The following is a 15,164-nucleotide window of genomic DNA, read 5'->3' as shown; positions in this document are numbered from 1 at the left end:
GTATGGTCAATTGACTACATATTCCATGTACCAAAGGGGGCAAAACCGGAAATTGCAGTGTTGTGACGGGGAGCTAAAATGTCCTGAAAAAACTTTGTTGTTCTGTGAGTAAGTATCGCTCGCCATGAAAAGGAGGTAAAAGAAACAAATAGGCTAATGTATATTTCTTGCTGGGTAGCTGAATATGCATTCAACAACTGTTACAAAGCCAGCAAGCCAGTAGCTGATGATCGTATGCAATTTCAAAAAACGCTGTAGCTAACAACTAAACTAGGTGGCGATGACGCACTGCCTGGCTAGCTAGCTACCGCTTCAATACCATTGCTTTGCAAGAACGTAACCTTCGTGTTGTGCAATGTATGATCAGGCTGATAAGTTGAATCTTGAATTAATAGCTATTTGGTTTAAAATATTTGTATTGCAAGTTAGTCCTAGTTAGGGGGTGGGTCATTCTCTCTGTGGCTAGCTAGCGAGTCAGGAAATCCACCCTCAAGGCTGACTTTCTAAACTAAGGCTAAGCTTGTATGTTTGTAAGGCTTACCAGCCGTCAATGAAAATGGTTACATTTAAATGATTACATTTGTCACATGAACATAAACACTTTTCTCCTCATGGCTCACACAGATCAAAATGACAAGCAATGTGCTTCAGAGGAGCTGAAGCAACTGCAGATGGAGATGATTTCATCGGACGACAGTTTTTCCTCTTCCTCACAGAGGACCTTGCGTCGGTCCAACCGGCAAACCAACAGTAGTTCACCAACAGTAGTTTTCCCTCTCTCTCCAACACAGAGAGCAATTTCAGCATCAGAGGAAGACATTCCAACAAACCCATCTACAACACTCATTTCCCCCAAGCAATGGAAGAGGACAGTCCTGAATGATTCCTCCAGTGGGTCTAAGGTTCTGAAAGGATCTTGCACAAAGGTGAAGCCACCCAGCCGGAAGAAACTTAAAGTTCAATCAGACCATCAGGTCCCCAAGTTCCTCTCACAGCCATGTTTACATCCAGATGCCAAAACGAAGCCTGTGAAACAGCGTCGGTCACCCAAATCACCTGCGACTTGGAAAATAAAAGGTCCATTACCTAAGCACAGCCTTCATCCACAATGCTCCACAAAGGTCTTAAAAAGGCCTGTTAAGGCAGCAAGTAAGAAAGGGTCCAGACTCTCCAAAGCAACTGTTGAACAAGGAGACACAAGCCCCAATGTCTTAACCACTGGAACAAAAACAGACTCACTGGCCAAAAAGCCTGGGAGTAAAACCGCTAAGAATGACACTATCATTAAGACTGTGAAAGCTTCAAACAAAAGCGCCAGAAAGCAGCCGATGACAAAGGATCAGTCAGGAGGGACAGTGAGAAAGAGAAAAAAGACTAATCAGTCACAGACTCTCAAGGTTGGCTCAGGAAGTCTCTCACTCCCACGCCAGTCCGCAGAACTCTCAGCCAGTCTGCAAAGCAGTAACTCTCCCACCGTCAGCCAATCCAGTGTCAGTTCTTCCCCGAGCACACCGAAGAGAGGCAGAGGCAGACCCAGGGTCCTACCCAGACCCCGTCTCAGCTCTACACCAGACCGCAGCTCTTCCACAGACAACCCCTTTTCAGTCTCACCGTCTCCCCTTGCGTCCAAGATAGGGTTGCTGCAAGATACTTCACCTATTCGCAGTTGGAAAGTTGGACAGTTTGATCCAATCTCAATTGAGACGGTATTGTATTCATCAGCAGCTTAGTAAGAGATTTGACTCCATATGATGTGCTGTATATTTTAGTCTGTGTTTTAAAGTCATTACGATTCCAATAACATGCTGTTTTTCAGACACCCGAGTCAGAGGCAGATAAACCACTTAGAAAAGTACGGGGACGGCCAAGGAAGCATCCGCTTGGCATGACGACTCAGGGTACTAAGAAGGGACCATCTCAGACCAGAAAGAGCAAACCGGAGAGCCATGCTGGGGGAGACGATGCAATCCAGCCCCCCACCCGTAGCAGGCCAAGGTTTGAGCTCCAGGAGCCTATGTCATCGGAGCAAGGTATATCTTGTTATATCTTGTATATCACTTAGGCCCATGTCATGCATGTATTTTTTTGTGGTTGAAAATATGATGTTACATTCTCATCATATTAATAAAGGAATGATGTGGTAATCATTATTGTATTGGCCCATCCAGGCAAGTTGGATCCAGGTGATACGTCCCAGTCCTCAGACCTGTCCATCGAGCTGAGTCTTCAAGAGGACCACCTCACCTCCCTTACCTTCCAGGAAGAGGAAGAGGAGGAGGAAGAGCTACCCAGCTTCTTAATGCAGATGGACAAAAGTGAGTAACGTGTGTCACTGTGTGGAGGGTTCCTATACTCACTGATGTGATGCCCATGCTTCCTTATAGTGCTAGAAATTGAAATAAATCATCATCATCATCATTTCTGTCTTTCAGAGCCACTGTCCATAGCTGAGGGAATATGTGTTTGGTGCAAATTTAGACATTATCCATTCTGGCCAGCCATGGTGAGTGTAGATCTTGGATGGCATTCTGTGTTATGACAAAAAGTGATCTTCTCACAAAGAATGGGTCTTTCTTTCTTTTATGAATATGTTGGTAATTTCTTGAACCTTCTCTTGATTCAGGCATTTATTGTGCTGTTGTGGATGTAATGACAACTATCTGTACTCCACAGGTGAAAAGAGTGAACCATAAGCTAAAAAAAGCCAGCATTGTGTTCATTGATGACCGACTCTTTGACAAGAAGATACGTAAAGGGTAGGAAGCTGTGTTTGTCATTGTCACTCCCTTTGACACATTACTCAGCCTATTACTGAATAATGCCATTGCTTGTCTGTTGCCTTCTGTGATACTTGAAGAAAGCACTTAATGTACATTTGGCCATTAAGACAATTCTGTTGCCATTCGCTTCACTCCGATATAAACAGGCAACTTTGTTGTTGTTTTTTTTCAGCTTTTCTGTGGCATTAAAAACGTTGAAGCCTTTTGACTGTGAGGAGGCTAGTCAGCTCGTGGTAAGGATGTCTGGAATATTTGTTTATATGAAAACATTTTTAGCAGAGTATCAAATGTACCACCCTGTCCCATCTAACTGGCGACAAATTTGTTTATTTTGTTTCATATTCATCGCCTGTAGAGCAAAGCCAAAGAGAAGTATGACGCTGCAATCAAGTGGTGCATGGAACTGATCTCCGACTACAGAATCCGTATCGGTAAACAAATGTTTGACACTTTAAGGATGAGTTATTTATATTTTTTGCCAATAGGAGAGTAGATAACGCTAACTATGTTATATTTCGGTCTTGTAATTGTAGTCACGTTGTTGGCGTTTGTTTTGTCCTTGCAGGATGCGGCTCATTTGTTGGTTCCCTCATTGAATACTTTGCCAATGATATAAGTAAGTTTTTATTTTGTATGAAGACAAACAATGTCTGTGTATTGCACCTGTAGCCTCTATTGCAGTATTTTGGGGTTTTGAATCCAACCAATAAGAGCATCTTTTAGGCGATTAGAATACACTTGGACGTCATCATTATGTGTTGGCATTGGTAACATGTTGGGGGGTCACGTGAAATGATTGATGTAAATTTGGGGTCGCGAGACAACAAAGGATTGGGAACCCCTGCGTCAAGTCAACTCATGTTGCCTTCGTTGCGTCTCCCTCGACCCCAGGCTGTCCAGTGAGGAGGAAGTACCCCCAGGGAACCTCTGACCTCACCTTCCCCAGCAAGCTCATCATGGAGGAGCAGGACATGACCTCAGACGACCACGACGACGACGAGAGCTCAAGCGAGCAGCAGGAAGAGCCTCATTGTAAGAAGCTGCTTCCTGACCGCTCCAGGGCCGCCCGCAACCGAGCCAACGAGAAGCTGGTGCACTTCATCAAACAAGGCAAAGTGGACAAGCACCTTCTGGTGAGTCAGGATGATTGATGAGTGTAACTGAAGTTGAGATATATATATATATATATATATATATATATATATATATATATATATATATACATACAGTGCCTATAGAAAGTCATCATACCCCTGTGAAATCTTGACCTTTTGTCACATTACACCCCCCCCCCCCCCCCCCCCCAAGGCTGTCATCAGCGGCCAGCGGCCATCCAGGTGGCTGACGTCTTTCCTCAAGGCCAGCCGCCTCAAGCTGGTGGACACCTACCTGGAGGATGAGGAGCAGCTGGACCAGGTGTATGACTACCTGCTGGGTGTCTATAAGGGTGCTCCACATACCACCCCCGATCTGGCTCACGTGGCTGACCCCATCCGCTTGGTCCTCGATGTCCTCTTACCTGAGGTAAGTCGACAGGCCTACAGGCACTACATCCTGAACTGAGTGGAATTCAACATCACGTTTTGTGAAGATTCCTCATTGCTTAGGCAAATTGAGGTTGATGTTGCTCTAAAGGGTGATTTCTTCTTGTGCAGGCCATTATCTTTGCCATCGCTGGAGTGGACAAGGTTTCATTGGCAAACGCTGAGGACAAATACCTAAAAGGGCACTGTTTAAGTAAAAGGTAACATATTACATACATAATATTACGTTATCATAATGGAAACCAGTGTTACAGTACCGTATGTAGCCTTTGAAGTAATGGGTGCTTGTCCTGTTCCGTTTCAGGGAGAGGGAGGAGTTTGACTTGATGATCGAGCAGCAGATGAGGATGAAGGCGATCCACCAACATCCTGCACATTGAAAATCTAAATGGTGGAATTTGTGCCTGAGAATCCTCTGTGTGCCAGTATATTTCATAAATGCTGTTCAAAGCGTTGTCCTTATTGTACATCAGTGTATTTTCTTCAACTCAAGTCATTAAATAAATTATTTCAACAGCTTTTTAATGTGATGATAACCACCTCTCTGTGACCTGCGGTGGTTCAGTGGTCAACAGTTCACACCTATGCCCATGTTGGCATTCAAATCCGGCCAATGCCCTGCTGATACGCCCTCTCCTCCTTACTTTCCTGTCCCTCTCCACTTTCTCTATCCAATAAAAATGAAATGAAATATAAGAGTGGGAATGCCCCACTAAAAAAATAGCTTTAAAAAATGTTTTAACAAATACGCAGAGTAATATTTTTAATTCTGTTCCCTGTCTGCTGTGCGTTCTTTTCACAGTCTTGTAAGTTTAGCAGTTCTGTTAACTCAAAGTGATGTTCATGCCCATGTCATGTGCCTTGCTACTGGTTTAGGTGTGTGAAAAGTCATGCCATGTACATAATCATGCCAATTCAATAAAGCTCTCATTCTTTTTAGTTTGTTTCTTTTTTTTTTATCTGAAACATACAATGACAGTACACTCCATATAAAGGCAATTTTGCAGAACATAAAATCAAAACAGGGAAGTCTGATAAGGATTTTATTTGTATTGTATTTATTATAGCAATAAATAATAAACCTGTTACTTTTCTATATAATGTTTTTAAATCAACCTTGGAATTTACAAGGAACTTGTTGATTGCTGTAAGGTTGATGTGCTGATGAGGTGTGTAAGAAAACATGGAGTTTGTTATCAAATTCTCCCTCTTGGTCGTATATAGAAAAACAGCCTTGCGAGAGTTAAGTCCCAACATTTCATTGAATTCTCAAAACCTTCTTGTTTAAACAGCATTTTTTAAGACAATAATGTAATACTATGTTGTGCAACCAAATACTGTATAACTTTGACATATTGTTGATCTAATGTAATTCTTGCTCACAAGCTTTGTTTTCACAAGAGAAAACGATTGAATACATTTTGATGAATTACAGTATTATACAGAACTGGCAACCTTTAGCCATTTTGCTACAATCACTACTGTGGTATATTTGTATGCTGACTGAAGACAAATAAAGAACGAAGTGTACAACTGGCTGTCTTCTTCATGAACATCATCACAGTGTGTGTGTGTGTGTGTGTGTGTGTGTGTGTGTGTGTGTGTGTGTGTGTGCGCGCGCGCGCATGTGTGTGTGCGTGCTGAAGGAGTTCATCAGGCATCATGAGAAGAGATCCTCCAACAGACTAGGCAGATGAGGTCCAAACAGAACCCTTGGCAACAGGCTGGGTCATCAACACTGTGTGACCCGGCCTCGTAATACTGTCTCCCACAGAACAAGTGAGTGTGAATAGTATGAATGAATGCTAAGCCCCAGAGGAACCCTCCTGTGTTTACAGGTCCTTCAGAGAGTTGATGTGGGCGCACAGTTTGAGCGCGGGACCCAGTTTGACATTCATGGCACTCATGAGGTGGTCCTCGGTGAGCAACAGCAGAGCCTGACCATCAATCTCCTGTGACCGGAACTCCTCAGCAATGTCCCGGCCGCCTACAAACAGGAAGAGGAGGGGGAAGTAAGAGGGGGTGGTGATATTATACCATTGGAGGCTGGTGGAGGTAGGAATCAGAGGACGAGCTCATTGTAATGCATGGAATGGAATGAAGAATGGTATCAAACACGTGTGTACCATTTCCTCATTCCGTTCCATGCATTACAATGAGCCCGTCCTCCGATTTCTACCTCCACCAGCCTCCGCTGTATTATACATTATCTTAATCTGAAATTCTGACCTCAGGATTGTACATTGCATAAACCATTCATTAAACCATGTTGATGTGTGTCGATAGATATGTAGTCTTATCTGTTGACATTCAAACAGAAAAGATATAATCAGAAAAGTCCTGGTTATGACATAATAGTGTGGTACCTGGCAAAGAGTTGATGTAGGAGAACACTTGTTCAACGGTCCACTGGGTGGGGCTAGAGAGTTCTCCTTCCTGTCCATCAGAGCGACTGAAAGCCTCTCTCCTCCTCTGGCCCTGCTCCCTCTCTCTCTCCTGCACCCTCTCCCGTTCCCGCTCCTTCTCGGCCTGCCTCTGTAGCCTGGTGATCATGGGGACAGGTGGCTCGTCCTCGTCCTCCTCCCCCCCCTCCCCCCGCAACCCCTGCTGGGTCTCCTCAGAGCTGTAGGACCCCTGTGCCTGTCGTGGAGCAACAACAACAACAACACACTGACATCTGACATTTGACACTGACATCACCATACCTAGCAGACGATTACTCATCTCATACGATATAAGGGAGAATATTTGGTTTCATCAAGAAGGTAGGTGAGAGAATTCAATATCTCTGACTGTGGGACAAAATCAGTGTGTTGGTACATTATATCTGTTATACATACATTATATATATGTTTTTAGTCATGGTTACCCTCTACAGGTGCTGGTATGTGTTGGTAAGTGGATGCTTTATTTTATCTGTATATTGATATTTCTCTTTCTGTGCATCAGTAGGTCCTTCTCCTGTATGATTGATATGTCAACAGCAGTGCAGGGCTGCCCTCCTGGCCCTCTGACCTGTCTGAGGAAGTGTTCTCTGGAGCCTCCGTTGACCCGGCCTGGAGGACGACCTCTCCTGCCCATCGGCCTGTGGCCCCAACGGCTGGCCTTGTCCACCTTCAACATGCTGATACGCTTGGTGCAGCTCACATTATACCTGAGAGAGAGAGGGAGAGAGAGAGAGAGGGAGAGAGAGAGAGGGAGAGATAGAGAGAGGGAGAGAGAGAGAGAGAGGGAGAGAGAGAGAGGGAGAGAGAGAGAGAGAGAGAGAGAGGGAGAGAGAGAGAGAGAGAGAGGGAGAGAGAGAGAGAGAGAGAGAGAGAGAGAAAGATGATGTCTGTAAACTTGCATATATAGGCACAGTGCCATTAATTCAAACCTAAGCCACTGAGCCCCTAGCTCCTACCCTGACTGTAACTGAAACATAAACATTGCCTCAATCAATGGGTTGAATTTAGTATAGCATACCCTAAAACACAAAAACACTCCAAGAAGAAAGCCGTGATTATTAAGTGTCCCAATGCCCCCTGCTATCTGAAGATATTCCCCTGTATCCCGGAGGAGGACTATTAGATAGGTATTTGCTACAAGTCAACATCTGGATCAGAAACCTCTGCTGTCTTTGAAGTCTGCTACAGATGCAGGAAAAAGGGAACCTGTGAGTGATTAAGCTTTTTACACTTTCACACATGACACCATCATTCTTAATGGAGCCAGATAGGATCCAGATGTAAAACAACAGGGTCCTCAACCATGGAGAGAGAAGGAATTAAAGCTCCTTGTCTTTTTCTATTGTATTATTCTGAATACTGTATATGATAATGAGATGCGTCTCTGAGGTTGTGGTCGGTAGGGGCGGAGCTCACCTTCTGACGCAGGTCATGGAGCAAAAGCGTTTGGATCTGAGGAATGTGTGAACGTAGCCTCTCTTCCCACAGAACTCACACTGCAGAACATCTGCCAGGCTCTCCCCCGCCTCTGCAACATCAGAGGACCAGCTGTTAGATAGGCCTACACATACAATAGGTCCACACATAGACACACACGTGCACGCACACACGCACGCACGCACACACACACGGCACACACACACACACACACACACACACACGGCGCACACACGCACGCGCGCGCACACACACACACACGGCGCACACACGCACGCGCGCGCACACACACACACACACACACTCTCAAATACAGTCAAACAGACAGAGCACACACGCATAAGTGATTGAGGACCCACCGTCTACAGCGGGAGCTTCATCCATCTCACCATCCATGGTGGGAGCGTCCTCCATCTCAGAGTCTGTGGAGTTCTCTGGCTGCTCAGCATCCATCAGGCTGTCCTCCTCAGGCAGTGGCCCCCCGTTGGCCCTCATCTCCTGGGCTTCAGGCAGCGTGGCCTGCTGGTCCGCCATCAGAGAGGAGCGGACCACCTAGACCGGGGACCACACTGTAAACCGCTGTATCGTACACAACATTAGATGGTGCTCTGACCACACTGGAGGGCTGAACAAAGTGGTTGGTTGGTAACTAACAACCAGTGGGGGGGGGGGGGGGGGGCTCTAGCTATTTCATGAGGGGATTAGACATCTTGGGGCTTGGGGGTTCACAATGCAGTGTTCTAATGTCTAGGTTAGGCTAGTTGAATGTCATTCGGTGAGGGAGTGACTACTCTCCGGGCCTTAGGTGAAGACAAGACAGACAGCCTCTACACACTGTGGATCTCCACTAAACACATCCGCCAGTGTGGCCCTGAACAGCTGCAGCGCCCCCCTGTGGACATACCGGGAACGGTTCCAGTCCCTCTCGGATGACGAAGCCCTCTATGAGGTGTGTGAGGATGTGGGGCCTAACGCTCTCAGGACTCCCTGGGAGGCAGGCTGAGGGGGGCTGGCCGGGGCCATGGCCAGGGCCGGGGCCGGGGCCTCTTACCGCGGCAGGCAGGAGGGGAGGGGGGGAGCTGGTGGTGGAGACATAAGAGGAGGGGTCCTCGGACAACCGGATCACAGAGCGGCTCGACGGGACGCAGGCAAAGCCCAACCCAGCTGGGGATCAGAGCACAAGACAGAACAGAGAGAGAGAGAGAGAGATTAGTCAGTTATACGCAAGGGTAAACCTCATCATTCATCCATGTCACTAGTATTGGATACTATAAGTTTGGATCAAGTCTAGTGCTACACTATTGCATTTACCTGTGCAGTTCTTTATATGGACAGGTGTGTCTTTACAGTTTCTGTCTGGTCCAGTGGATGGAGAGAGAGTGGGGGGAGTGGGTGTCCGGTCCCTGGGAGGGCTGGGGGAACTCTCCTCCCTCCTTTCCTCCCTCCTTTCCTCTCTCCTTTCCTCTCTCCTTTCCTCTGTGCGCATCCCATCCATTTTGTAGGGCTGTGTAGACTGAGAGAACACCAACATTGGCAGTGCTTATTATAAATCTATTACACCCTAGTAACACAATTCCTCAAAGTGACTCTGAGCCCCATAACTATCTCCATAACTACCCGGGTTGTTATTGTGTGTTACTGTTTTTTTTCTCAATGTCCTACTTTTCTTAAAGGTTAAACAAACACAATGAGAGCTGGACATGGTGACTCACCGATGGAGCCTCAGTCCGTGCGGCCGGCTGCATCTTCAGGTCTACAGCCACCGTCTGCGGAGGAGGAAGGTTATGGTAGGGCATCTGGACCAACGCCTCAGCTACAGGCAGCTCCTCCTCGGTCACTAGCATCTGACCTGACTGTACGGCCAGGGCCTGGACCGAGCGCAGGGACAGCCTCTGAAGGGAGGCCGGAGGAGACAGAGGCAGTCGGGGCAGAGCCAAGGAAGGATGCCGCTGGGAGAGGGAGCCCAGTCTCAGAGGAGCTGGCAGCAGAGAGGGAGGCTGGTGCTGGGAATGGGAGGGACACATGTGATGTGGAGGTCCAGATGATACGACTACTGTCTGCTGGGACTGGGTGGGCAGAGCATGCTCAGAGGAAGAGGAGGAGACGAGGAGGCCATCCCGATGATGTGAATGGACAATAGCTGGGGTGGGGATGGTCAGGGGCTGGAGAGTCAGGGGGAGGGGAGGAGGGGAGGCGTCTTGGGCTGCGACCCTCAGGGCGATGGGGTGAAGCTGCCTGTGGGCTCCTCCCGTGGTCTGCTGGATGATGAGCTGGTGCTGGTGCGCCCCCTTGTGGCTGGGAGTACAGTGCAGCTGGTGCTTGATCAGAGCATGGGACTGGACAGGAGAGTACGACGCTGGAATGGTAATGATGAAAAGATATGAGGAGAGATAATTGGAAAACAATGAAGATGACAATATGTGTGAATATCTCGTCTAAACCAATCGCACTAAACAAAACAACTGTCGCCATGGGGACTTACTTGGGGAGATAAGCCGAGTGACATCCGCCTGTCGAGACTCGGTTCTGGAGGTTTCCGTGGAGGTGTCTGAGTGTTGGGTGGTCTTCAGGGGACAGAGTGACATCTTGGGGAGAGAGGGGACCAGCGCCTGGGTCTGAGAGGAGGGTTTGATGAGGACACTCTGGGCTGTAGCCAGAGCCCCAGGGAGGTGGGTACAGACAGCGAGGCTCTGAACCTAAGATCAGACACACACAGCCAGTTAACATCACCATAAGTGTGACACTATGACCAAATATGAATCTATGACTAACTCTGCAAAATTACACCCTGCTCTGACTGGCCAAACATTATTTGGTGCTATTTTGACTTGTTCCCTATTTCTATGAGGAAGGCCCAGAAGAGCCTTTTGACCTTTTGACCCTGGTGAACTTGGCTCATCTGGGAGGAGGAGGAGGGCTGACAGGTGCTGGAGATGACAGTAGGTAGATCAGACTGCACTGCTGCCACTGTGGCCGCAGGAGTGAGAATCAGCTGGCAGACCAGTGAGAAGGAGAAAGAGAGATGGTACAGAGCCAAGAGTAGGCAGTGGAAAAATAGAGAAAGAATGATGGAAAATGTTAGTGGAAAAAGGAAGTTGGCATGCAAGAGGGCATTTATTTTTAAATGCCCAGATATGTTTTGTTAGAAAGTATTATTTACTAACTTATACAACGGTTGAGCAGATCATTTACCATGCACAAAGAGATTATAAATTGGTAGTTGTGGCACTTTTGTTTACATTTCTTCTCCTTATATTATATTTCTGTAAAAATGTGCTCCATTGACATTTGTTTGTTGTTTGTGCTGTCTGTTTGTGCTTAAGGATGTTAAAAAGAATAAAAATCTTGAATTGCTAAAAACAACAACAAAAAAAAAGATAATTGTGAAGCCTTACCATCTGGGTGCGAAGGTACATCTGGGCTTGATTACAGTTTGCGGACCCATTCCCTAGGAGCATGGCCTGCTGGGATAATGAGCCCCCAGTGGCTGTGGAGCTGGAACTCTGGGTTCTGCCAATCAGCTGGGCTGTTACTGGAGAGCCTGGGAGTGTGATCTGGAGGGGAGGGTATGAGGGGAGGTGAGAGAGAGGGGGAGAGGAAGGGTGGTGGAGTGACAGAACTACATTGGTACCATCTCCAAGGGGTCATAGTGAAGCAGAGGGCAGATCAGGAGCCCCAAAGGTCAATGGATAATTTGTGAGCGTGTTTTTGTCTGATACAAAATAACTTACTGAGGTTTGAGATACACCTGGTGACTGGACGACACCCCCATTGGACGAAGAGGGTGAGGAGGGGGACTGTCTGCTACCTGTTAGCGAGGCCTGTGAATGGGGAAGTAGAAGTTGTCAGACACACACACACACACACGCGTGCACGCACACACACACACACACACACACACACACACACACACACACACACACACACACACACACACATACACATACACCCACACATGTGCACACACACACACACACACCCACATACACGCACACCCACACACACACACACACACACACACACACACACACACACACATACACACACACACACACACACACCTGCTGTACGGTGGCGAGGCTCTGCAGGTGAGGGGTGTGCTGCTGCTGCAGGGTCTGCAGCATGAGGTGCTGCTGCTGGGCTGCGTACATCTGCTGCAGGTACTGAGCAGCCATGTTCTGGGGTCTGTGGATGGCCTGCTGGATAACCTAGGGTCAGCAGAACAACAACACACTCACATCATATTCTCTCACGCTGAGAAAAATAGTCTATACTTGATGCACAGACAAGTGGCTTTATTCTCCATGTTAAACTGGTACTGGCACTGTCCTTTTGGATGCCCTCTCTTACCTGGACTGCCTGTCTGTCTGGGGGGGCACTGCACAGAGAGGCAGGGGGCGCCTGGGTGCGTGTGGCGCTGGCTGTTGTCATGGTGATGATGGCTGATGTGGTGGCGTTGACGCTAACTACTGTGGTGGTGGTGGTGGTGGCAGTAGGAGTCCCGTTGGTCTCTCCCTCCATCTTTTCAGGGCTGTGTCTCTCCATCTCCCAGCTCAGACAGCATTAGTAGACCAACTGAATAGGAAACTAAAAAAAGACCTCTCTAAATCTCTTTAAATAAACAGGATGTTTTGATCCTATATGCAATCCATCAATTGATTAGTATTGTGCAGGAACTCTAATTGTATAGGTATGATACTTTCTCAGTTCAATATGATTTTTAAATGTATTTATTTCCCCACCATATCCTTGTGGCAGTAAATTACAGATGTCGTTTTTCACTGATAAGCTATTGTTAGATATTACAGAACTAATGAAGATAGGGCCAAGAGTATCCACCTAAGATAACTGTGGATATGATTTGCAAATAATGAGGAAACATTTTTGGAAAAGTCACATTTGCTAACAATGAAAAACGTTTGAAAATAGATGGTTTTATTTGTTGATAAATTGCTGCGTGAGATGAAGCTCATTATAAAAGCAGGTAAGCAATGATGACATTTTCCTGGCGGGTGAATTTGATTGAATAATGTCAGAAATCGAATGCTATAACTGACGAGTATGGCACTGCATCTAACGGATGAGTGTTCACACACCGAATAGAAGGCAAGTGCTCCTCATGCACGCCCCGTCAAGATAATAGGTTTGCGTTGACATTCAGTAATACATCTTAAGATTAATTTCAAGTGAAGGATTTGCCCTATGTTGCAAATTCAGCTCAGTCCTTTAAACGAAAATCTAATTTAATTACATTTCAAGGCCATACAATCACAATAATATGAAAGATCTAAAACTTAGGCCTACATTGATTGGCACGTCAAAATCCTCTACACTTAATATAGAAAACCTCTTTATGTAAAATGCATATGGGCCTAGCTGTATCTTGGCACTATCTACATAATTAGTTTAGGCAACTGAATTATTTTGAAAGTGTAGTCCTTATTCTAATTCCGATCTATTTCAGTGCTGAGTTAAAAGGTCAAAGAGAGGGCACATGCATTTTGTTTCTGACTTTTGACATTAAAATTAACAATATTTCATTTATTGAACGATTATTATGGACACAAATTATACATCTGCTAGGCTAACCTACTGCTTACAAATAACGAAGAGAAAGACTTCTGTACTACACAATTAACGCGTCATTCCCTGAAGACACACTGGAAATGGCCGAATGATGTCAATGGGATATTGAAAATGAGATGTCATTTTTGTCATTAATTTGAATCAAGCTCTTGCAAAGAAATTATTACATTTTGGACCGAGATCAACTTCGAATTTCGGACAGATGTCAATTTGACAAAGTTTGTCCAACTGAACGACCAGTCTTATGCTGTGCCTGTGAATATTCATGCATTGTAATTAATATGAAACCCACACGTTCGATTGTGACAGGCTCTTTCAAGCTACAGTTAAGAGTGGATATCCTAAATTTGCTGTGTTAGACGCTTTTCATTGAACATTGGAACTGAATAACTTCTGACCTCTTTTAATAGTTTTTTTCTTTTTCCATTGGTTTGTTGTACATTTTTATTTATGAAGGCTATGTTCTGTTTTCAACGAAAGCATATTACTTTTAAAATGTGATTAATGTCATACAAATATGTTTTCATTATTATAGGCAAGGCAAATATTGACCTTAAAATTGTTCTCTCCACATTTTCAATATAGTCAAAGTTATAATTCCAAATGATCGAAATTCAAGCAATAAAATGAAAAATCCACTTCATTGTTTTAATTGTTTTTGATAAAGCATCAGAGAAAAAGTTTATTGACTATCCTTGATGTTGTCACATGTAAACTACGTGGGTTATTGCTAAATATTTAAAAAGCTAAAAGTAACATTGTATATAAAGAAAGCTCATTACAAAAACCTCGAAATAAATAGTAGTATGTTTGGAATATTTTAGTTAGGCTACTCTTGGGGTAACTAAATGTTAGGTCTAATTAAGGATCAATCATGGGTTTAGGCCTAATTGGTGTCAGAAATGGAATGCTGATGTTCATTCTATCAACTGCTGTTGATCATTCTGTTCAATATTCATAGTTTTTCGTTAACACAGGCCATCGACAGATTATTTCAAACCAGACAGCCCATATGAAGGCTTCTGACAATGGCCTCATGAGACTAAGAAAAATAGACATTAATAGCATTATCAAACAGAAATAGCAGTACATTAAATCTGTTATGCAACTAGATGTTTTCACATATTTGTCGTTAATTTCAAGTGCAGCTAACAATTCATCGATTAGGCTGTAGCCTATAGTCCTCTTTATCCGTGGTGTCAATAGGCTACAGTAAAACGCCCACCCAGGTTCACCAACGATAGAATTTGCTTGTTTATTCTTTAAAAATACAATCTGATTATTGATGCATTCATAAATAATCTGTTACATCAAACACTCTGTGTGGATATCATCTATTTCCATGACCAATTCACGTAGCCGCCAATAGC

General features: G+C 45.2%; 2 protein-coding genes across 4 annotated transcripts; one reads left to right on the top strand and one right to left on the bottom strand.

Moving 5' to 3' along the window:
• The first annotated feature begins 49 nt into the window (after positions 1-49).
• LOC310819351 (PWWP domain-containing DNA repair factor 3A) lies at positions 50-5,248 on the top strand. Of its 3 annotated transcripts, none has more exons than XM_083690608.1 (13): positions 50-108; positions 625-1,706; positions 1,817-2,030; positions 2,169-2,315; positions 2,433-2,503; positions 2,674-2,756; positions 2,953-3,013; positions 3,136-3,211; positions 3,346-3,396; positions 3,672-3,913; positions 4,089-4,304; positions 4,436-4,524; positions 4,629-5,248. In XM_083690608.1, exons 2-13 carry the CDS (start codon positions 672-674, stop codon positions 4,702-4,704), a joined length of 2,361 nt encoding a protein of 786 aa, XP_083546734.1. In that variant the 5' UTR covers positions 50-108; positions 625-671; the 3' UTR covers positions 4,705-5,248. The 3 variants fall into 3 exon arrangements, with proteins under 3 accessions (XP_083546734.1, XP_083546733.1, XP_083546735.1); XM_083690607.1 differs by having other exon boundaries at positions 64-135; XM_083690609.1 differs by having other exon boundaries at positions 64-135; positions 625-2,030.
• An 854-nt stretch (positions 5,249-6,102) lies between these two features.
• LOC310819200 (polyhomeotic homolog 3) lies at positions 6,103-12,752 on the bottom strand. The gene is made up of 14 exons (XM_083690444.1): positions 12,559-12,752; positions 12,270-12,416; positions 11,940-12,029; positions 11,604-11,762; positions 11,099-11,200; positions 10,691-10,904; positions 9,921-10,564; positions 9,520-9,721; positions 9,113-9,372; positions 8,598-8,760; positions 8,188-8,299; positions 7,340-7,478; positions 6,691-6,964; positions 6,103-6,311 (listed from the first exon to the last, which is right to left on the bottom strand). Exons 1-14 carry the CDS (start codon positions 12,727-12,729, stop codon positions 6,157-6,159), a joined length of 2,832 nt encoding a protein of 943 aa, XP_083546570.1. The 5' UTR covers positions 12,730-12,752; the 3' UTR covers positions 6,103-6,156.
• Between the last annotated feature and the right edge of the window lie 2,412 nt (positions 12,753-15,164).

Source organism: Argentina silus (genome assembly GCF_951799395.1).
Source record: "Argentina silus genome assembly, chromosome: 18".
NCBI classification, from domain to species: Eukaryota; Metazoa; Chordata; class Actinopteri; order Argentiniformes; family Argentinidae; genus Argentina; species Argentina silus.
The sequence above is the reverse complement of the archived record's forward strand: the minus strand, read 5'-3'. Positions and strand labels throughout refer to the sequence as shown.

Bases quoted from the DNA above. Each gene is read 5' to 3' on its own strand.
- LOC310819200 (XM_083690444.1), bottom strand. From the start codon at position 12,729: ATGGAGGGAGAGACCAACGGGACTCCTACTGCCACCACCACCACCACC. The intron at 11,763-11,939 runs GTAAGTTATTTT...CCTCCCCTCCAG, and splicing joins CAGGTGTATCTCAAACCTCA to ATCACACTCCCAGGCTCTCC. The intron at 10,565-10,690 runs GTAAGTCCCCAT...TTACCATTCCAG, and splicing joins CACTCGGCTTATCTCCCCAA to CGTCGTACTCTCCTGTCCAG.
- LOC310819351 (XM_083690608.1), top strand. From the start codon at position 672: ATGGAGATGATTTCATCGGACGACAGTTTTTCCTCTTCCTCACAGAGG. The intron at 2,504-2,673 runs GTGAGTGTAGAT...TGTACTCCACAG, and splicing joins ATCCATTCTGGCCAGCCATG to GTGAAAAGAGTGAACCATAA. The intron at 3,914-4,088 runs GTGAGTCAGGAT...CCCCCCCCCAAG, and splicing joins AAGTGGACAAGCACCTTCTG to GCTGTCATCAGCGGCCAGCG.